The sequence below is a fragment of the Zeus faber genome, assembly GCF_960531495.2.
Source record: "Zeus faber genome assembly, chromosome: 7".
Classification (NCBI taxonomy): Eukaryota; Metazoa; Chordata; class Actinopteri; order Zeiformes; family Zeidae; genus Zeus; species Zeus faber.
This window is the reverse complement of record NC_137203.1, coordinates 32,944,928-32,969,872: the sequence shown is the minus strand read 5'-3', so window position 1 is coordinate 32,969,872 and position 24,945 is coordinate 32,944,928. Positions and strand designations below refer to the sequence as shown.

At 39.8% G+C, this 24,945-nt stretch overlaps 1 protein-coding gene across 1 annotated transcript in view; it reads right to left on the bottom strand.

The window, feature by feature from the left end:
* arid3c (AT rich interactive domain 3C (BRIGHT-like)) overlaps positions 1–24,945 on the bottom strand; it is a gene marked incomplete at its 3' end in the record, with an annotated part of 82,354 nt that overhangs the window by 32,142 nt on the left and 25,267 nt on the right. Inside the window, 1 exon segment of the mRNA XM_080004332.1 lies at positions 2,589–2,661. Within this exon segment, the coding sequence (XP_079860458.1) occupies positions 2,589–2,661 (73 nt within the window).

The window sequence follows — 24,945 nt, the reverse complement described above, 5'->3', positions numbered from 1 at the left end:
ACGTCCGTGCAAGTTTGGCTGGAGGAATTTCAAATGATCTGTGCTTTGAAGTCCAAGATCACAGACCACGGACACCATTATCCCTCAAGTCACTTTCAGTGTGCCCCTTGACCAATTCGAAGATCCCCATGTTCAAAACACATACATCTTTTTGCGAATTCATAAAAAGCCCAAATTAAAGGGATTCTCCATGCATACGTGGGTTGCATTTATCAGTAATTTTACAAAATATCTTTAGGAAAAAATCCTGGCTAGCATCTGAGAGTGAACACAGCGTGATTAAGAATTTTAAATTCAGCTCCCCAGTGTTTCACCAACCACTACTATAAACTACTACTACTATTGACAACAAGGGTTTTGCAAGGTTTTGTTGAAATGTTTTTTATGCTAGGATAGGGTTAATTAGCCAGCTTATGTATAATTTTGTGTCAAACTGTCTGACATTTGGTTGGTGTTGCAATATGACAGTGATGGTTTGAGAAAGGAAATTGATCGGGGACAATTGGACCAGTCCACTCTGATTAGGGTTGTCAAAGACTGGTGGAGTGGAGATGTAGCTGCTGGGGATCTGCTATGTAGTGGCAATATCTTCCCCCACTAAGTCCAAAATCAATTGCTAATTGAACGTTTCAACAGAAATCTTTACTGTCTCTAATCCCAAGTGACTATCTCTAAACTATATCATCACCCCAAGAACCAAGAACCAGTCTTGTTTGATTATAAATGAAGGACTGGAAAGGAATGTAAAGGAAAACAGAAGAGAGAATGAAGCAGCTACACTACGACCCTTCTTCACCCTTGGCGAGTGGGTGTGTTGATGTGTTGTCTCTATAATGCAACTGGCGCATAGAGACATCATCAACACCCACTCACTCACTGTGAATTCTCCAGACAATCACCTGCTCTGTTTACACATACTGCTCAATCGGACATTACGCAGACTTTGTACAAGGGTGCTGGCTGGATAAAGTCTGGTTAATGTTCGGTCCAACTGATCCGGACATTTGCGTTCACACATACAGCTCCTTCAGGTATGTCCAGATAATTTCAGGGTTGCAGTGCATGTGTGAAAGTAGCTTATGAAACAAATCAATCTCAATCAATCTCAACAATTTTATATTAGCAGTTTTAGCTTCAGGAAATTGCGAACACAAATTTTAATTGTAAATGCAAATGTAATGATAAATAATTGGCTTCTCTGCTCGCAAATAATCTATAGTCTATTCATCACCTAACCTAACAATAGATTAATTATCTCTCAAAGCTTCGGCTGTACTACAGCTGTAACGTTAAACCAACAATTGTGTCACTCCAAGCCACTCAAACAGATCATTTACACGTGTCTTCACGTGTCACGTTGTTTACACTTCAACTGCTGTCATCTAATAAGACCTGTTAGGCAGTGCCCTTTAAAATCTGGATCCCACTAACCTGAATGGGATATAACAGATTAGTTATAACTAGTAACTAGTTTAAATTTAAGTTTTTTAGTTCAAATAATTCAAAGAGTGTCTTCCAAGAAATCCATTTAAGCTAAAGGTACAAAACAAAAAGATTTCTATTTTGAATGGCTCATCACTCGTCAAAGTAGTGGTTCAAGACTGGGGAAAAGCTCTGAGCCAATTTAAATACCAGGCTGAATTAAAATGGTTGTTCCCATCATTTAAAACTGTTCAAAGGACAATCTGGCAGAATGCTTTACTAATGAGAAACTTACTTCCCTGCTAAAGATTGAAAAAATAAAAAAATATTAAATTGTTAAATCTGAGCTGGAAGGCTCACACATTCACCACATGGTTACTCAAAACACTGTGTTTTTGTTTGCTTCTTTGTAGTTAATGTCTTATTTTTGCTGGAAAGGTTCTGTTGAGAGTACACTGGCACTTTCCAGATACGCAACACCCCACTGCGTGACCCAAAATGGATTTGTTTTCAGGATAGCCTAGTGATCAGACGGGACAGATGGGTCGAAAGTCCCTGAGCGTGGTTAACTGTCCTTTATGAGGCAAGGACCTGAACATAAACTAATTTCCCCAATAAAACCGGCTGCCAGAACACAACGCAAAGAGACAAACCCTCACCGCAGGAAAACACTTGAAGAGTATTTTGGTGGACCAATAAAACTGGGGAATTCATTGTGTCATGATGGTGCCTTGTGAATGCCAGGTTGTGCCCTCCATGCCCTCCACTCAGTTCTATCCCATTTAAACAGCTTTTGTATGTCAGTGTGGCTACAAACAGGGAGCTGTAAAACAGGCACGCAAGTCAGTGTTTAATTACCAAATGCATGACACTTAACGCTTAATCTCTAATTTAACTTTTAAAAAGCAGCAGGTAAATCTGTTGTTAGTTTCACTAAAGTACAGAAAGAGCGATACCAGCACCTTTACTCGTACTCATAGAAATGCTCTAATACCTAAACTCAACACCAACTCAGTACTCATATTCACCCCCACCCCCAAAATAAAGCTATCAGTGACTCCCTATTTTCATTACTCTTATAGTTCTGGTTCACTCCTCACTCTCATTGGACTGCCATTTATTTTGAACTACACTGTTCTGGCAAAACCGCAGATTTCCGCACTTACCTCGTTTCTGCATGAAGCTGAAGAGGTCGTCGAGAAACTCTTTGCGCTTTTCATCGTTGTCCAGTTCATATAGCTGCATGGCAACAGAAACAAGAGGTCGGTTCAATTAGCCATCGGCTTTCATGGCGGCAAATGGAAAACAACTCCGATAACAACCCACAACACGCCAGATCAATGGGAGATGGAAAATCTTTTCAGTGTTCGGTGCATGGAGGTATAGGTTGGTGGCGAAGTGAAAGAGTTCCTTCAAGCCCTTGCCAGAACAACCTTGGGGCTTTGTGCGTTGTTAGATTGCGCCCACTGATCCGAGATGTCCAGCACAAAGACGTGGAAGAGCACACTTAGTGCTAGAACAATCAGTGGGAAAAAGCAGTTTTTTGTTCACGAGGGGCACAAATAGCTTTTGTTACACCCGGGAGACTTTGAAAGGTAAGGCAACGTCAGCTATAAATAAATGGTCATTACTCTTTCAACACTTGGGATTGTCAAACTGTCTAAACTAAACAATAGCAAACTATCTTTGAGGTGACGCATTTTGCCAAAGGGAGGAATTATAGTCCATAAAGAAAATACTGTAATAACACGACCGAGACATTGGTGATGAAAACCAGGGACTCCCAAACTTAAAATGATAGAGACAGAAACCTGTATATCTATACACTAGATCAGCCATTCCCAAACTTAACAATGCCGTGGCCCAATATGAAATCTGAAAATATTCTGCAGCTCACCCAAACCTTAAATATATACAGGTACTCCTCACTTAACGACGTTCCTGTTTAACGACCGTTCAGACTTACAACCAGCTCTCTGACCAGTCTGTATTGTGCGCTGCGTAAAAAACCGCTGCGCGCGCGAGCGCACCGTCTCAGCATCAAGCATCTAACCGTGCATCACCGTTCTCAGTCTCAGTCTCGTTCCCGCAGTCTGTCAGTATTCACTACACTAGCGTTTGCATTCGCCACGCCCCCTTACCGTGAAATAACAGGGGTCCTCGCTTATCAACCAATTCGCTTAACGACCTGGTCCTAGGAATGGAACTCGGTCGTTAAGTGAGTTGTACCTGTATAAGATAATATATATATATATATATATATAAGATACAATCCGGATCAAAAATAAGCCAGAAAAATGAAGGAAAACAAATAATTAAATCCCATGGCTTTGATTTATATAGGGCTGCCCCCTGAAAGTCAACGAGTCGAATGATCAGTCAGAAACCGGTTTTTCTTTTTTTTTTTTTTCACTCAGTGTGCATTACAGGACAAAACAGATAGAAGCTTACGAAATGCACAGGGATAACATTTCAATGAGGAATTACAAATAAGGGAAATCATAAATATATTTTTATATGTGTGAATCGTTAGCATCCGGACACGTCTCTCTGTTGTCCCGTTCCTCCAAATAAAACTAAAAACAGTATGGGAAGTGGGGCACAACTCGTAGACTCCTTATTTTCTGTGTATTTTCATTATAAATATTTATGGTAATTTCAGACTTGCAAAATTCTATTACAAATGACAAAATTGAAAATTAAAAACGTTTTATTTATTTATTGTAAATTACCTCTGGCGGCCCACCTGCCCTTGAGGTACCTTCACGGTCCACCAGGGGAACACAGACCAGATTTTGGGGAACACTGCGTCTAGATAATATTTTCAGCAAGGTATCGTCTTTATGCCTGGAACCGCTGCCAAAGTTCCTTTACTGGCCATGTCCATTAATTCTGTTTGACCCTGGCTTATTCACAGAGGCTTTTAAATGCCCTGCACTTATCCAGACACAGATGATGGAAATGTGTCACTTTCAATAACGGCCAGAGCTGTGTTCAACAGCGCTGGCCCGATCAATGCCAGAATACAGAGGGATGACCTTTGGAATCAGTGGGGCACTGTGGACGAGAGGCCCCCTGACATAATAACATGATCATTTAGAAGTGTAGTTGCTGTCCCCAGCGTTAAAAGGCCCAGCGCAGGTCGGCACTCGCTAAAGAGCTGCAGGGGGTAAGAGGGAGTGGGTGGAAGTGGGGAGATGCGACGTGGTGTGTGTGTGTCTGGGGGGGGGGGGGTCCGAACTGGGAGTGGGTTATCTGGAAAGGTAAAAACGCAGCGGGGATGGATCGATCACGGGGGCGTATGGAGCACCACCAAATATGTCGACGTAGTGGTGAGCGTGCGTGACCACTAAACAAGCACACCGAAACAAAGGTGAGGAAGAGACCAAAATCAATTAAATATAAATGAACAGACGCACCCCTTTGACTTGAATGTGACAGCTAGCATAGTGTAGACCTCACACAGGTTCTGCGCAGATCTCCTGCTAATTGGACATTGGTAAAGAATTGCTATGGAGCAACGCCTTTTAAAGGAGTTACCCCCTGCTACTGCACTGGGTCTAGGTAGCAAGGGTACAGAGGCCTTCATGCCATAATGCCAACCGTTCATAGCACAACCTCGCTGAACGCGTTACTATCGACAGACTGAGAGACTCTCACTGTGCTTAAAGAAACTAGTTAAATCTCCATAGTCACACGTGTAACAGTAACATGACATTTTATTTAGAACTACTTTTTTTACAATCGCACAGTGCATCAAAAGCATAATGTTGGCTACAGTAGGTTGCCAGCAGGAAGCGGTAAAACCATTAATTGTTTGTGTTGTATTCCCTTTTGACTTGGATGGCAGCGGCAGAACTCACAGCGTCTGCTGTCATAGTACCTTTTGCTCTTGATGTTTGTGATGCGTAAAGAGCAAATCCAAATCCTCTCACTGTTTTAGGTCATGTTGACACATTCATTTCCACTTCCACTAAGGACAATTCCTGTACTGATGGCATATTTCAAGTTTAAACGTTTAATCACAGTAACTACCACATTTTACCACCAATCGTCATCCAAAAGATCACTAGCAGACTTTTCATGGGCTGAAACAGCAATATGTCGATTAAAACGACGCATGAGCGTGTGTGTGTGTATGGGTGGGCTGTAAGTGCATCTTTAGCCTCAAGTTTACTGCATTCTGCAAAGCCCCCCCCCCCGAAATGCCTTGACTTGACCTGCATTTGCAGGCAAGCTCGAGCACACCCCCAGCGTGCTTGTGCACGCGCGCGCACACACACACACACACACACACACACACACACACACACACACACACACACTTAACACACACACACACAATTAAATGTGCCATATTGTCTTATTATTAATCCCTCAGTAGGGGGAGCTGTTCGCAATGCCTGCACTTCCACATCATTAATCAATCACTTTTCCCAAGAGGATGGTTCATTGAAATACTCTCAACTCCCTTTAAAAGATGTGATTTAATCATTTCAACGCACAGCTTTGAGAGGCCAGGCAGCATTCCTGCTCTATCTGCGGGCTACTCTCGAAAGAACGTTTGTTTTGTTTTGGCTGTCAGGAGGAAAGATTTGGTTGAAGGGTCCGGGGAAGGTGCTGGGGGGCAGGGGCAGAGGTAGGGGGGTTACCCGATCCTACCTTTTACCTCACATCACCTTCCTCCCCAGCGAGTCTCCAACTTTAACTGTAAATTGAAAAACTTTGAAAACAATGTTTTTTTTTAATCTCTGGGTCATAATTTTATATCACTGGGTTATCATCACTGGCGTGGACAAATAAGATATTGCAATGCATGAAGCATTCTCTGATTACCTTGCATAGTCTTCTCTCATACTCGCACAGGCCTACGAGTGACGCTGCGTGAAAGTACGTTGATGTTTATTATAGTTTGAGGGCTGACTCAGTCAGACCACAAACTGTAGCTGTGATGTAACTTTGTGAAAATGTGCAGCGCCATACCGTCAGAATGTGTGAGCTACCGCTGCTGTGCTGTCATGCTGGCGCCCTTCCAGCTGAATCAGTGCCAGAACTTACACTGTCTTCTTTCCTTTTACACACACACACACACACACACACACACACACACACACAAAACTCAAATATACACAGGCGCAACAAAGCCCTTAAATAATGAGATGTGTAAATAATAATAAAAAGAAGTGCTTTCTCTCTCTCTCTCTCTCTCTCTCTCTCTCTCTCTCTGTTCGTGACCATTTGGTCATTTTTAAAATAATTTTCACACATACGGCCAAAAATGCAAGCAGTCATGACAACACACACACACCGACTAAAAAAGCCCTTTTTCTCATGGTCAGGGGGTGGGGGATGGACAGAGAAACAGGAAACATAAAAACTACAGCAAAAAAAAAGGATTGAAAAGGATTTGAAAAAGGATTTGAAAAAAAAAGAGACTCTGACCCGGAAGGTTCAGTTTCCTACAAGAGGAATTCATGATCATTCAATCATTCATGATTGAGTCTATGATGTGTGCTACCAGTAAGTACTTGCACCGAACATAATGACATAATTATGAATAAGAATCGATCATCTAAATCAGGGGTCTTTAACCTTTTACAGCACATTAACCCTTGGTGGATAGTGATGTCGAGCAGGGATTCTTTTTTTATAATATTTTGTGTTAAATTTTAAGCCTGGCCTATATCAGCATATATATAATGGCTGATTAACCTATGTATATACTCAGTTATATTGCCTATGGTTCCCGTTTGTTTTTATTTTTGATTTAAACTTACTTTTATATATAAAAGTTAATACTTCCTCCCTCTATCTCTCTCTTTTTCTATAACTCTCTCTCCCTCACTCTCTCTTACGCACAGACACAAACACATCCTAACAATTAAAAGGCATTTTATATAAAATGTCCAAAAAGTGTCCTGAAATGAATGGAAAGAATGTGAAATCTCCACAAATATTTCATTTTGCCTGAACTCCACTCTGGGGAAAAAAAAAAAACCTCCCCATGAGGAAACCAGCAAAAGCAGTAGAGCTGTGTAGACCTAGGAGGCAGACTTCTGGGAGGTGAAATTTGCCCATGTTATCAACGCGGCTGTTTTAAAGAGATGAGGTTCAGCTCCGTGTCACTGGGTCAAAGTGAAAATACACATATTCAATGTTTTGCTTGTGCCTCATGATAGCTTTAATTCAAATACACCACATATGTCAATACGCAATTTGCAACAGGTCATCTGAAAGATCAGGATCATGGGAGAAAATAGGTTTCGGACTGAATCGTATTTTCAACACCTTTTGTTTTGAAGATATGAGCAACGACACGCTGGTGAAGGTGCGCACTTCATTCAAATTGTCAGGCGTGCATTGACACGTTGCTGACTGTGCATGTTGACTGTTTTCCAGATTCCAAAGGAATCTAAATCCTTCTCTAGATGGTCTAGAATGTTTCTATAACAAAGCCACACACTCAGAAGACGAGCATGAAACCTTGGTTGTCGATACATTCAATCACCCCATAAAAGTGTGCTCTGCCTTAATTGGATTGGTTGTTAGTAGTTACAAAAGTGCTCTGGGTAAATAGAGACGTCTTATCCTCTGATTGAGACGTCCACCAATATGCACCAACACATCAAACAGCCGGACATTCGATTGATAAACAAAGATGAATTAGGTCTCCACCACTATGATAATGCTCATCAGGCTCAGGAATACCTGATTTTAGAGGACTAGGGGTGGACAAAATAGTGGAAAAATCATGAGAATAATTTCAACTTTGATCTTCCTAAATCATTTGCAGTTGCAACAATGCGTTGTCCTACTGCTGATTTGTCCCAACTATGAATATATCAGGAGGTGTGGTGGCTATTTTGTCTGTCTGTAACTACTGACATTCAATGCTCTGTGAATGCTAGCTGGGAACATTGAACTATTTCATGTTTTCACATGTTTTCAATCCCTACAATACACAGATCTAATTACATATATGACGTACATTACAGTACATTTCAGACAAATGACTGAACCGATCTTTCATGTATCCATGAGACCGTAATAAACAGACAAATATTGATAGTTCAGTCATATCTGGCTATAACTGGAAAAAGGAAAAATTGCGACGCCAAATTGATTTAATGCCAGAAATATCGGACATGGTGGAGACATTTAAAATATCTTAATTTGTAGTTGAAAGATCCTGCTCACAGGTCAAACAGAGCGAGAGGATATATATATTTTTATTTTATTTTTTATTTTTTTCAAAAGACTGCCAGGGTTGCCATTTTGGCCAGACTCCAGACAGGGTTTATGTTGGCTTTGTAGTAATTGTGTCACTCCTTATTAGAAGGTAATTCCGGGTGGATACGGGGTACCTAGACAAAAGGCCATACACCCATATGGCCTTTGGTCCTGGCTCAAGAGAGCTTTTTTTTACTTAAGTTATTCAGCAACAGCACTCAAGCTAAATCAGGGGTTTGCCATGATGTGCCATGATGCCGTCTTTATTTTGATGGGGATTTGTGAAACATGTGGAGCCGCATAATTGTGTCTGTGTGTGTGTGTGTGTGTGTGTGTGTGTGTGTGTGTAGGCAAAACATATTGTTTAATATAATGAACATGCACTGTGGTCATAGTAATTTACATTACATGGTGTACAGTAATACAGCTACATTGTGTACAGTAATACAAATGTAGCTCTAATATCAGTAAGGACATATTAGAATTATATTATATTTATGTTTATTATATTAATTATATAATATATTATAATATATTAGGCATAGCTCCACCAACACTATTTTAAACACCACTAAATGATGTGCACTGTTTGTTTTCTTCTTTTTTACTTTTTTTTGACTACTTAGAGTCTTATAGACAGACCAGAACACATCCAGCAAGAGCAAAACCAGACCGCCTGGTCAAAAGATCAAAATCTGTCCACCAATCGTGCCTGCATGTTGTCCGGGGGCTCGGGCGGCATTCGGCCATATTGTTGTGACTCACTGGGAGTTGCAAGATTTCAAAACACCATATTCTAGATAAATTTGGGTGCATGGATTATAAAAAAGAAAAAAAAAAAAGAAGTATTCTTAATTCTTAAGTCAATTATTGACGTTTCACAGTTAAGTTGTATTTTCCGGGATATGTGGCCAATCATTTCCAAATTGACTTAAATGGACCTGTTGATTACATTTACATTTCGGACAAAAGCAAAAAGACGTCTGGTTTCCGTCTACATCAAAAATTCACATCAGCAGCTGACGTGCTTGAGGCCAGACACAGGACCCGTGAGCCGCGCGCGTATGACGGGGGGGTGATATCTTCAACATGGATATCTAATCTTGCAAGATAAGCAGAGGGGTTAGACATCTAATCCTGACCAGGAGGAAAAAGGATCATGGCACTTGGCATTAATTTGATCTTGGGATTTCCTTCCCCTCATTTGAGAAGATGTGTGTGTTTCAAAGTTAGGTCTGGGCCTACCACAACCTCCATTGAACAACTAATGTGACATCAGGGATGGGCGTGGACAATAGCACCTGGGTATGCATAAATGTGGCCTCACGGTATTTGTGTTAAGCGATTAAACGGGAATTTTCATGTTAAAAAACAACAAGCAGGATATTTAAAACTATCCTGATTCAGCATAATTTATGTTATAAATAATAAATATGATAATATGAAAAAAAATTGAGAAGGGGAATACTTATTAATAACGAAACTATTATCTAACTATGTAATCCTGATTACATGTAATCAGTTAGTCTCTGACCACTTGTTTATATTGGTCATGTAAAATGCAAAATATACTGATCACTGTATTGCTAGATTAGATATTTTTTTACTTAAAATTGAAAAAGGCAAAAATAATTAGCAAAGAAATCGCACAATTACACAATACAACACTGGCCCAAATTTTTAATCATGCCAGCTGGTATGAATAAAATCCAGCAATATGGATTTAAGACCAGATCGATTAACAAGACTATTTCAAATTTGAGGTCTTGATACTGTATAGGTATTATGTGTAATTACAACTATAGTGATGATATACATTGCATTCGGTGCTTGGACCCGTTCACTCTTACTCGGAAACAAATTACAATGGTTAGAAATATATATATATATATATATATATATATATATATATATATATATATATACACACACACACACTCACTTACCACTTTATTAGGTACACTTGTTCAATTGCTTGTTATCATAAATAGCTAATCAGCCAATCACATGGCAGCAACTCATTGCATTTAGGCATGTAGACATGGTGAGGATGACTTGCTGAAGTTCAAACCGAGCATCAGAATGGGGAAGAAAGGGGATTTAAGTGACTTTGAACGTGGCGTGGTTGTTGGTGCCAGACGGGCTGGTCTGAGTATTTCAGAAACTGCTGACCTACTGAGATTTTCACACAATCATCTCTGGAGTTTACAGAGAATGGTCCGAAAAAAAGAAAATATCCAGTGAGCAGCAGTTGTGTGGATGAAAATGCCTTGTTGATGTCAGACGTCAGAGGAGAATGGGCAGACTGGTTTGAGACAATAGAAAGGCAACAGTAACTCAAATAACCACTCGTTACAGCCAAGGTATGCAGAATACCATCTCTGAATGCACAACACATCAAACTTTGAAGGAGATGGGCTACAGCAGCAGAATACCACACCAGGTGCCACTCCTGCCAGCTAAGAACAGGAAACTGAGGCTACAATTCGCACAGGCTCACCAAAAGTGGACAACAGAAGATTGGAAGATTGAAATGTTGCCTGGTCTGATGAGTCTCGATTTCAGCTGCGACATTCAGATGGTAGGGTCAGAATTTGGCGTAAACAACATGAAAGCATGGATCCATCCTGCCTTTTATCAAGGATTCGGGCTGGTGGTAGTGGTGTAATGGTGTGGGGGACATTTTCTTGACACACTTTTGGCTCCTTAGTACCAAGTGAGCATCGTTTAAACGCCACAGCATACCTGAGTATTGTTGCTGACCATGTCCATCCCTTAATGACCACAGTGTACCCATCTTCTGATGGCTATTTTCAGCAGGATAATGCACCATGTCACAAAGCTCAAATCATCTCAAACTGGTTTCTTGAACATGAAAATGGGTTCACGGAACTCCAATGGCCTCCACAGTCACCAGATCTCAATCCAATAGAGCCCCTTTGGGATGTGGTGGAACGGGAGATTCCCATCATGGATGTGCAGCCGACAAATCTGCAGCAACTGCGTGATGCTATCTTGTCAATACGAACCAAAATCTCTGAGGAATGTTTCCAACACCTTGTTGAATCTATGCCACGAAGAATTGAGGCAGTTCTGAAGGCAAAAGGGGGTCCAACCCAGTACTAGCAAGGTGTACCTTGCATCTCCGTTTTGGAGATGCTCTGACCCAGTCATCTAGCTATTACAATTTGGCCTTGGTCAAATTAGCTCAGATCCTTACACTTGCCTATTTTTCCTGCTTACAACACATCAACTTCAAGAACTGACTGTTCACTTGCTGCCTGATATATCCCACCCCTTGAACAGTGCCATTGGAACAAGATGAGCAATGTTATTCACTTCACCTGTCAGTGATGTTAATTCTGTGCCTTATCGGTGTTTATACTGTGTATACATATATATATATATATATATATATATATATATATATATATATATATATATATATATATATATGTAAACCGATCAGTAATATTTATTTTGTTTTATGTGCAAACATTTCTAAAAACCTCTTCCAACACTGATTTCAATACATGGAAATCATATTACCGTTATGTGAGGGAGAGTGTACTATCACAATTTATTTCGTATTATTGACCTTTTAGCCTGTATTTACCAACCAGGTGTTTGCCTTAGTGCGTGTGCGTGTGTGAACACGAGATATTCTATACCATCTTTTACTTCTCAATAGCAATTTCAATACCTGAAACCAGTGAGTTAACATTTTATATATACAGTGGTACCTCGACTTACGACTGTAATTCGTTCTATAAGAACGGTCGTATGTTGAAGCAATTTTTCCCATATAAATTATGAAATCATGAATGGTGAAAATAAACAAAATACACAGCACAAACACAGTAAATATAAAATAATATATAGATAAGCCACAAACTACGTGCACACACGTTGTAGGTCACCCGCTGACTGACTGCTGACTGGCCACTGATGCGCCAACTGCAAATTTCCACGGTCGTATCTTGGAGCAGTCCGTCGCAAGTCCATACAAATTTTCGCGACTATCGCTACTTGTATCTTGGATTAGTCGTAAGTAGATGCAGTCGTAAGTCGAGGTACCACTGTAAATATATATATATAATTTTATTTTTTTTAACATCCGTATACTACTAACCCTGTATGGATGTGATATGATTGCTGTGATTGTTGTATGGCCTGGCTCTGGTCAAACCCTTTGTAAAATATGAACACATACATAAAGAGAATTAATGCCATATAACTTTTTTTTATTATCTAGTTTGACAGTCAGTCATAACTGAAAAAGAACATAAATAAATCTAGGAATAAATAACAATTCCTTGAAAACTGTTAAAGTGCAGCCACAATTTAGTTTCATAAAATAAGGCAGTACAGTACGGTATTAATGAGCTATAATTTTTACATCTGGCACTGTTGCGACAGCGTAGTGTACTGCTTTACATTAATGTTTGCAACAGTGTAGTGTCTGGTTTACATGACTGTTTTTCTGTTTTCCGAACTGTGTTGAATAAATGAAGTAAGGTCCAGCTACAGTCTCCATTATTCAACATAACAATCATCATGTGATAAATGACGTGATATCGAATCGTTGCATGGACTCACATACTCAACGATACCCGATCCTGCATTTTAGGCTGTATCGCAACCATTTCCGATACTGGTAACGGAACAATTCTAGTGTGTACTGTATGACAAGACAGCAATTAGCCCCGACCTCGTACCCGTATGCCCCCTCTGTTAAATATTACATAATATGACATACATGACATGTAAAAATAACACCTTAGCTACGTCTAGAACTCTGGAATGCACCTTTACACTGCGTTGGGAGGAGGGAATTCGGGCCAGAACTCCCATGCACCCATTACTGTTGAGACTGGTATGTTATATGTTTTTTTTTGTTTTGTTTTTTCTTAGTTTTGATTCCTTTCATACTGCTGAACAAATAATTTGACTGACCGTTTGGAAGCCCCATGCACTAGCAGCCCACAGCTGTATATTGAGGGCAAAATTTGAGAAGGAACATCTACAGGTCTTTGTAAAAAAAAAAAAACCTGAAATTATCTGGAAAGCGACTTATAATTCACCATTTTCCAACGACGGAAACGTTCCGTGACTACTGTAAATTATGAGGTGTCATACTTTTCATCCACAAAAAACTGATTAATGAATGACTTCATTTGATACTGGAAAACAACATTCTCATGAGAACACGCTGGCTTAAGGTCATCAGCAGCTTGTTTTTCAAATTGTGTCGAAGTGCAGAATCTCCCTGTGATACTGTCACTTTTCTTGTCAGGTGATTGGACTGTCAGTCGCAGACATACGGGGTTAATGTTTCCCACCTCTGTCCCCGTCAATAGTGCCCCCCCCCCCAAACTAGAGGGTGAGCATGGTCCCACAGTTAACTGCTGTGATGTGTATCCTTGAGCTCTCAAGGCTAAACCGTGCCAATTATCCCCATGTGAAAACAAGAATGCCTTGTGCTGTCATTAAAAAATAAGAGTTAATTATTGCGTGAGCTGTAAAGTCCAAAAACAGGTGTGCTCCATTTCATTCAGTAAGTAGCTTTTTTGTTTTTTTACAACCGCAAATCCCTCACCACTGATCTTCCGACCCACCCCCTCGACCACCCCCACCTCCACCACCAAAACCATTTCCTTTTGTGTTTCACAGCTAAGTAACTAACCCCTTACTGGGGATCTAAACCCCTCTCACTTAGAATAAAATTCCCTCCTAATAACCCCCCCCTCCAAAAAAAAGTTATAATTGTGAGATTTTCGCCCTTAACGCCCTACCAGTCAGGATGTTGGCAGTTAAGCGATGAGGAGGGGGCTGTGTGTGTGTGCGCGTGTGTGTGTGTGTGTGTTAACAAAAATACAGAACAAATGCAGGCTCAGCTGAAATGCTCAATGGACGCCAGGCCTCAAGTACAACAATGTGGCGTGAGCCAGATGGAAGTTGCTCCATATCACAGCGTAGGTTTTTTTATTTATTTTTTGCTGACACACAAGGGTCACACTCTATACACTACAATTCTGACCTCTCACACACACACACACACACACACACACACACACACACACACACACACACGCACACACACACACAACAACCACTACCATTAGTACAGCAAATTCGAACAACCCCACTATCTCGTTCCCCTGTTACTTTTCCTCATTCCCCAAATGTTTTTAACAATAAACTGACATTTTGAATAAATCAAATAAAATAAAATCAGTTGTGGCAAATCAGTTATTTGCCATAGGAAAAAAAAAATACAACATCTAATAGCTCATGAAGTAACATACTGGAGTCCTTTACTAGCCTTGGGAACAACAACCTCTACAACCCCATTTTCCAAATACTTGTTGTAACAGAGCCAAGCAGACTTTAACACGGTTAAGCGTTAACCAGTGTCAGAGATCCAGCTAGCGGACATTTGATATAAAAATGCCAATTCAGGCCGCCATGCTCGCTTTAATACTCTACTCGAGGGGCTTGCAAGGGCATTTTCCATCATTGCATTTATTTACTCCTCATCCCTGAAGTTCACGTGCCTTAAAAAGGGAGTTAAAGCTGAACAAGGGGCATGTGGGGGCAGTTATTCACAGCCTGTTGGTTAACTTCGACTGACTAAGATTCAACAAGCAGCGACAGGGCACGGCGTTTGGGACGGACCATCGAGAGTTCCTCCGTATAGGATACGTTTGCTACTTTTCAAGGCTCCCACCTATTTTGAAACGTCATTTCCAGTTATTAATTTATAGTTGGAATGCCTTAAATTTGGCTCTTCAAATCAGCTTTTGTAGCCCCATCCGTAAGAGACTAGAAAGTTCCTGTTTCTAGACTTCAACAGTTTTTTGTTATTGTTACAGTAATGAACATTTTCTTTTTTAATTATATATTGTATTCATATTTATTTTGGGTTGAGTTAAAATAAAACTACTTGGAGTGAACGGTTTTCATGTATATTCAATTTTGTTTCGGTCACATTTTAGTCTCCCGGATGACAACATGGAGTTCTACTGACTGAAAAAATTCAGAGATTGTATTAAAAAAGATTTAAGAAAGAGTTTACAAATGTTTATCTTCTTACCTTTAATGCAGATCAAAATCCAAAGCAACATGACATAAAGAAGAAGAAAAAAAAGGAGAAATATTTAGAAATGAAAAAAATCTATTCTGCCCCAAAGTGTTTTATCAATATCCTGAGACGCTTTTTTGTGCAGAATGTTTGTCCTGTTAAAGAAACTCTATAATAGCTATCACAAGATGTGCTGTTTTTTTTATTTTTTTTTACAGTGATTGTGAAGCAAACTGTGAAGCAAATCAAAAAATCCCATACAAGGACATCCAAAAAATTATGCTGTAGTACAACTAAGGGTATCAATTATTGAGAAGAAGACTTCCTTTCACTCACTCAAAAATGAAATAGCTCTTAGATGATACTAGTTTGTTTATAGTCTCAGCGACACGTGGTTTGGGCCAATCTAATAACTTGTTGTTCTTTGGATCAATAGAAGTTTCTTATTACCAATACGATCATTTTAGTCAGTAGAATGGTTTGCTATTACCAATACAAATGTTAGGGCCACCAGAATAGCTTTTTATTACAAACACAATTGTTTGGAACAATTTAATTGTTTCTTACTGCCAGGTGAGTTAACTGCCAGGTAGGATCCTATTTGCACTCAAAGGGTCAAAAATGTTAATCTGTTCAAAGTTGAATAAAAAATTTTTGCTGAGGACATTTCAGAATTCGATATTCGAGACCAGGTTGGTGAAAGCGCATAGCTACTGTCCAAGGGGTGGGTGAGAGAGCTTGTAAATCTCCAGGAAACGGCGACGACAACCTTTGCCGTCTAATGCATCTAATGCACTATTTGTTTTCCCACATAGGGTCTAGAAAGGGTTCAGCCTGTCCGTACATGATGTTTTCTAAATGAGCTGTAGATTCATCATGCATGTTGTGTCAAGGACTTCTCAGTTCCGCTCAGGGTTGAAGGTAATTCGAACAGGTGTGTTTTCATGCCCCGGGCTTCATTGAGGACCGTACCCCTGATAGGCATATGCATTGCAGATACATTTGGCTTCATCACGCCTCTTTGCACAATTCTATAGGGTCGATCTCATCTCTCTGCACGCGGAAACTGTCCTGCTAGCTCCTTCAAGCTGCCCTCAACAAGGTGGGTGCTGTGTCTTTGCAACTTCCATTGGTAGAAGTCATGCATGGAATCTGTGTCTTGGTTAGAGATTAAGGAATCACTTTATATTTTCCATGTACACTTATATCTAACCCAGTAATTGGTTGTTTGAATCCATCCCAACCATTGGAATCAGTGGGCAGTCAAAGTCTCCTGGGGAACCCTCGCAGTAAGGCCCCCCATTGTCGGCATACTAAGCACCGATTGGATTTCGAGCCCAGGACCTGCTTGCTGTAAGACAACAGTGCTAGCCAGTGCTCGTCATTCTGAATCATGTGTGACCCTGCTGGCAGTCTTGACCTATGGTCTCCGTGGTGGATAAAAGATCTCCTAAGTTGGATGGCATCGTTGCCCAAATATGGACGTGGCTCCAAAGGAAGTTCTCACTTTCTCACACCATTTCAAACTTGGATGTTCTTACCCTCCCCCCTATAAAGACATTTCTTTGGAACTGAGTCCATAGCTGGGCAATCACGACATCCAACTTAGGAGGCCTGTTATATATAATAAAGAACTGTGTGGCGCATTCATCCAGAATGAAGCAGCCTGAACTATGGATCTTAGAAGCTAAAGGGATGACACTGTCCTCTGGTCCTCAAGGTTGTCAACCAGCGGTTGTCCTATAGAATAAAAAATATATATTACAATTTGATCACATTTTCCCCTAAAATATAAAAAGGATTGTTTGAGGAAATGCTTATAGTATATTAACCAATATACTATGCTTAGTACATGTCTGCAAGTAACAAATAGGCCTCAACTATTACACACACACACACACACACACACACACACACACACACACACACACACACACATATAGATACATACATACATACATACATACATACATACATACATACATACATACATACATACATACATACATACATACATACATACATATAGCAATAACCATTGTCTAGACAGCAAAGTATTAATGTTATAATATATTTAGCAAATGTTTGAAAGTTGTCCTCTTTGGGTTTGATAATTAGTCACTACTAATGCTACTTCAACACTTGAAACTCACTAATGCACCATGAAATGTTGCTCAACTGAATAGTTTTGAAATGGGGTCATATGTCTACATGAAGGACCTGCTATGTATTCAATAGCGTGTGGATACAAAAAAAGATTCATCATGTGAGGAGTCACTCCTCTAGACAACTTTATAAAACCGTGCTCCACCTTTAAATGCATTCCTTGAGGCTTTTGAGAGTTTGACTGATTAACTACCGTAGCAAAGTGGTGTTTACTGACATCTGTGTTTACTGGTATTTCAGGATAGCCAACTCTGTCTGATTAAGCTATGAGTTCAGACTATCTACCCAACAATAGGTGAAGACCTGGCCATGTTTATCAGTGGTGACCTTTATCAATTCATCATAATCTAGTTCCATTTCTGTGATCCAGTTGTTCGTTAACATGCAGAAAGAAACTATGACTCAACACAATTGCAATTGAAACATTTATGGAGAAATTATGGGAAATTTATATTGCTTTCTTTATATAGTATGCACACATCTATCTATCTATCTATCTATCTATCTATCCATCTATCACAAGATAACAGCCTAACAATGCATTTGTAATGATGATCATTTATGACTATGTGCTTAGCCTAAGAAACAGCCTAGCCAAGAATGGCCACATACAGTACAACACACTCGGAATTGTGCAAAAATGGCAAGCCAACAAAAAGAATGCAACATTAACCCACATTTTTTTTATTTTCATGGGATGTTTTCTCTTTTCATATCTGTCAGCTTTCAACATTAAACTGCTGTGCTTCAACTTAGATACTTCTATAATTTCTTCCAAGGTCCGACGTGCATTAAAATGACTTATTTCTTTCATATTGGCCTCGGAAGATAACTCGCACATACACATACGCAGGCCAACAAACCTTTCACATTTGTGACCCACCGCATACTTTAGGGTCATTTGGCGGCTTTCAACTTTTGTCACATCATTTGAAGGTGGAGAATCAGAGCTTCCAAACAAGGTGTCACTTGTGCAAATCAAGCAAATATTTTAAAAGCTATGACTTGTTAATGACAAGGGTGTGGCAAACTGTCTTTCTGAGATAATCACCTTGAAAGTTTCGCTGAGACTTGGCTTCATTCAGCTAGCTCCCAGAATGCAAATGGAGTAGCCAAAGCCACATGGCTACTTAACATACTGCTGAATGGGCCAATCACTGCTTTGTTCTTGTGTTTTGAGGGACCGTTGAACAGCGTCAATACACACTAGTTTTGTTTTTAAAATAACTTTTATGTAACAGTAAAAATATACATGTTTTATGAAAGTGGAATTATTTTATTCTATTTTTTATATCACCAACCTTGACGGACTTCTGTCTTGGTAAGTGAACTGCATTTGCCCATCTAATCTAACTCGACGGTTTAACATTTTTCTACTATTTATAAATCAAACTCAGTTTTGAAAATAGGTTGAGAGATGACAAAACACAAACTAACAGTAATCTAGTAAAATCACATTTTCCTTCAAGAAAGGTTTTTTCCAACTTATTTGACTGCTCCTGGCAATTTTAGAAATGCGCAAAATGACGGGTTCTGCTGCGGTGGGTCACATTTGCCTTAGGTTTTTCCGACTTATACATCTGTTCAAAAATAACCTGAGCTATTAATGGTATGGATGTAGCTGTGGTCCAGTATTTTTGATTGGCTTCAGTATTGCTCAACCAGGAAGTCAGAACTAGATCAGTCTACAGGGTCACCATCAGGTGAATGAAATCTCCCTTTTTGCATCGCAAATTAAAGCAATTACAGCTAATTTGTTAAGAGGTAGTACATCTGCAAATCGAGTTAGATCTGTGGTGGATTTGTGATTTGTGGAAGGTTTGAATCTTGTTAAACTGGGCTAGGTTAATGCTGCAATAAATATTAACAGAAAGCAGTTGGGACAAGATGTTGGCTTGTGGCTTATTAATCTGTTGTAACTGTTGAACAATTACAGTTCTTTGAATTATTAACAAAATTGAATTACTCATGGAGCGTTCGGCCTGAAAAAAACCCCCAAAACATGACATTGGATAACTGTTAGCCCTTCAGCTATTCAACAATGCACAGCAAATACCTGGTATTCAAAAATATGGACTTAGACATAAAGTGTGCTCAACCCCCCGCAAACACACACACACACACACACATACACACCCCTCCCCCTTTGTTCCCAGGCAGTTAATTAGCCAGGCCCCCCACCTCCACCCCTTGCTGTACTACTGTGTCCTCTAATCAAATTGATCACCCAGAATCTTTCAGGAGCATAATGACAGATTGGAGGAGGTCGACCAGGTGTCCATAGTGTTACAAGAAGGAGGAGCGTCGGATTTGCATTTTTACAAGATGGAGCCCAAATATCCAAACATGCAGCAGTTGTTGCCTTCAGACGCAATGGCGTTATCCTGTGAAGATTTACAACAACAACAACAAAACAACAGCTTCCTTAATTTGGGGTATTTGATCATTTTTATTTATTTATTCATTTAAGCTTAAAATAATAATAATAATAATTATATATATATATATATATATATATATATATATATATATATATATAAAAGAACATTTACAATTTTCATTGTATGTTGAGGGATTGTGAATTACATTTTTTTCTAAAGAAATTGGATAATACAACAAATAACAACAAAAGCATTTCATTTTGGAGATTACAAATCCGATTCCCATTCACTAAAAAAAGGTTGGGTTAACACCAGAGAGGTAAAACAATGTTTTGAATGGCAGGATTGGCCCGGAAGACAATATACCATTTTCACACCCCTTGGTTTGTGACGAACAGTTTGTGTAAAATCCATTTGCTCGACCTCCCAAAAATTTATAAACCTCCATCCTGCGTAGTTCACATTGACAAACCGCTGTGCTCAAGGTAAAAAAACCTAAGAATAGGCTAACCGGTCTATCTGCATGGCACTACGTGGACTGATTAATGTGTGTGTGTGTGTGTGTGTATTTGTGAGTCCTGTGTGTATGTTTCCAAGGTTGGGTGTATGAGTCTTTGTGAACACTTGAAACGATAGCTCCTTTGAATTCGTAGGGCCCAGCTGGACAGTTTCCCAGGGATTTCCGCCCAAAAACCTCCCCCCCAAAAGAAAATTACGTGAACGAGAATGGAGTGTAACAGAAATGTATAGACCACAGATAGAGGATTAATAGACTAGGGGTTAGGGGTAGATCGATAGACGGACGGACAGACAGACAGACAGACAGACAGACAGACAGACAGACAGACAGACAGACAGACAGACAGACAGACAGACAGACGGACAGACGGACGGACGGACGGACAGACGGACAGACGGACAGACTCGGCACTCTATATCAGTCTTAAAACTTTATCCGAGAATAGCTGGAACACTGAAATACCTTCTCGGGGCACAAGATAATGTATTCTACTGCTGTTGGAGGAGAATGGAAACCAGTCGATAGGCTTCTGTCAACGCTGGAATGTTGAGTCCCGGTAATTTACTCATAGCCGGAGACCGAGCCACACTAGAGGAAACGGTCAAATCAACCAGACAACTGGGAATTTCGGACAACATCTGCAAAACAAGGCCAAACCCTGCACATTATCCCAGTTTATTAACTTGGATTTGTTTTGTTTAAAATGTGTGATTATAGATTATGATCCAAAGTCTGTATCTATATATCACTATAGATAGGCAAACTAAGACCAAACTATTTGCTTCAATAAAGATGGAGGCATATTGTTACGGATGAAGTAGCGTTCCCAAAAACGACAAGACTTTTATTAAGATGTCTCCAGGTCCAAAGACACGGCAAGCAAAAGACTAAGAATCAATCTACTACGAAGAAGCAAACTGGAAGTTCACTTGGACCGATTCTCCCTCCGCCACCTTTAGATGTCAAGACCCAAGAAGATGGTTATGGGTGTAACATGAAAGGGTGTGGGACATCTGTGATCTTGGGGGAGAAGAGCTTCTCCAAGTGTTGTCTTCACTTCCCCAAATGGTGGTCCGGCAAAATTAAACGATGGGGAAATTGTGCAGCCGTAAACAGTCGGTGCTAATCTTAAGTTTGCCTGCCATTTAGGATGAGCCTTTTAACATCCAACCCCCACATAACGACACCTAGACACGGAGACAAAACAGCCTTTGAAAGCCAATTGGGAACCCGGTTTAATTTAAGCACAACCTTGACGTAGGTTAAGACACACACACCTTTGAACTAAAATAGGATGACCGACAGAGCCTTTAAAAAACAGAAATTTTGATTTGTGTATACACCACCTTGGGACAGTAGAACCTTTATTGATAACCTATTGTAACACAATGGCTAAGACCATGAATTAATTTTGTTATACCTTATACTCTGAACATTATCACAACTTGTACAAACTCTTTATTAAAAAAATAATAATAATAAAAATAACAGCCTTATTTTACATATTCTTAAATATTTGACATATTGTTTTCCTATTGTTCTATTTTACATTTATGTTTCCTGTATGCACCGTAACACCAAGACAAATTCCTTGTACGTGCAAACTTACTTGGCAATAAAGATGACTAATTCGAATTCAAATTTAAATCAAGTTTATTCCGCTTACTAGTCTGAAATATCTTCGCGATTTACACATAGAGTAGGGCTACACAATTTTGGGAATGGGCATTGATTGATTTTCCTTTAGAAGTTATGACGCTGATAAGGCTTAATTAATTTTTTAAAAAGTGCCCGTTTCTCTGCACAGGGCATTCAAATGCAAACACCTGAATAATCGTTGCCGTTTGAGGTTTAAATTGCAGCAAGACCCAAATCTAGATTGAGATCTGAATATGGCTCTATAATACAGCCCTTTCACAAAGTGTTAACTATGAAATAAATTAAAGAGACTGTTGGGACACTAATACGTTTTCTGGGCACTAAATACTGTCAATGAGATGGTTGTACTCATGCATACACTTCAAATACAAGTATAGCCATTCATTTTATACTACCATACAGTATCCTTACATACCGTCTCCTGAATATGGCCCACAAAAGAAAAGCTTTATGAATGTATTTGACCGAGTATACAAACAGAAAACGTTTCTCAGATTTATCTGAAATTAAACAAGAATTTTACTGTACATGTGAGTCAATGGCAATATTAAACAAGTTGTATTGTGTGCGCGACACACGTGAATACACAGTTGTTACTCAATCTATTTCAACAAACCCACCTCCATCAACTCCCTCCCCCACTGCCCAGTTACTCTCCTTGGCCCCCACCCACGGTCCCAGCAGCTATTTACACTGCTCGCACAAACACTCCGGCCTAACAAGCCACAGCATGTCTCCATGGTGTGACATTAAAGCACATTTAGGCACGTCAGTGGAATGAGACGGTGAGAAAAAAAAAACGTAAGGAATGCTCACTCCTTCATTGCTGGAAAATTAAATATCTTCTTAAATATTTTTCTTTTTAAAGAGGTAGACTTTTGACGCCCTCTGCTCTGAAAGACATTTTTAAGATGTATTTCCAGATTTTAAGAAAGGCGGTGTATTTCACTTTTATTTAAGACTAAGATAATTTCTATTTGAAGGCTTTTGTTACTTGTTTAAATACATTTTACCCAGAACATCCTTGTCCCACTGGCAGATAATTTGACGTTTTTTTCTAATTTATCGGGGGATGCTTGCGGGTGGTGGTGTTCATGGATCATGTTGAACCAATTTAGTATTGTAGACAAAATTATATAAATGTCAAGACAAAGGGTTCAAAAAGATGAGAGGTTGGCAAAAGACGGATTTTGGTGAGGTCACACTGTGGGTGTGTGTGCGCAGAACGTACCATATTTAGCTCACTCCTGAAGGTGGGTTTCTAATTAACAGCAATTTACATTTGCCTTGTGGAAATAACATGGTCTACCCTCCTGAGAAATGTCTCAGGCCATGAAAATGGGATGTCAGCGACAAGTGAAGCTCTCTAACTTCCATGTCAAACTGCACTTCTGAGCTCTTTCCATCCGTCACAACTTCCTGCAACCTCCATTTAAGGCCCCTTAAACTGAGGGTGGAGGGGCCTGTAAATGCTGCTTTATAATCAAGAAAATGTGCATGGCTCCGGCTTTTCCCATCCTCCCTTCCTCGATGTTTTGGGAAGACCATACAGACAAAGCGCCGATTTTAAGGTCATTACAACAGATTCAAAGACAAAGAGATCCCTAAAGATCTTCTGGCAGACTTGAAAGAGACTGAAAAACCTCCTGCAACAGCTGTCATTTCTGGGGAGACTGAATTGTATTGATACATGTGAAAACTGTTCCAGAATCAGTCCTGGTGCTTTGGTTTAAACAAAATGTGATGTCACTGTTATTTGAAACAACAAATGCGACCCACGCCTTCTAAACATAACCAGCCAAAAGTGTATGACACATGAGAATCTATTCTGCCTCACCTAACGCTACCTACAACACCTAGGGGTGTCACAATTCTGATTCGGCATCAAAATTCAATCTAATTGAACGTTTCCGACTTCAAAATCACAAACAGGTTCACCATTCTCCCAGTATTTTTTTGGGTAATATTATCCAACATGGATCTAGACCGCCCATACTGGGGTGGTATTGCTGAAGCTAAGCTTTTCCAACTGAGCTGCATGGGCATGTGGGGTGGGGCGGAGCTTGCAGCTTGTGCATTATAATAATTTAAAGAAAAAGTGTGCTTGATTCAATAAAATATGATATATTTTACAATATATCCACTTGATGGTAGGGTCACGCAATGGGGCTTTAGTGTGAAGCCAAGCAGCTCTTGTCGCCGTACGGTCACACGCCAGCGACAGTGCTTCTATGCCCCTGCCCTTTGTGGCAGTGTCAGCTCAAGATCAACAAGCTGTTGTGGGCGCGCAAAGAATTCAAAGCTCTCTCCTTTTCCATATTTAATATACATTATATAGATAGATGGTGTCGTGTGTATTGTTTTTCTATTAAAATGGCAGAGCTGTTTACTTAAATTACTCAATTACTAAATTATATCTTGGAAAAAACTATGTAAATAATCTTGGTATCTGTCCCTTAAAGTTAATAACTGCCTGTGGCAGA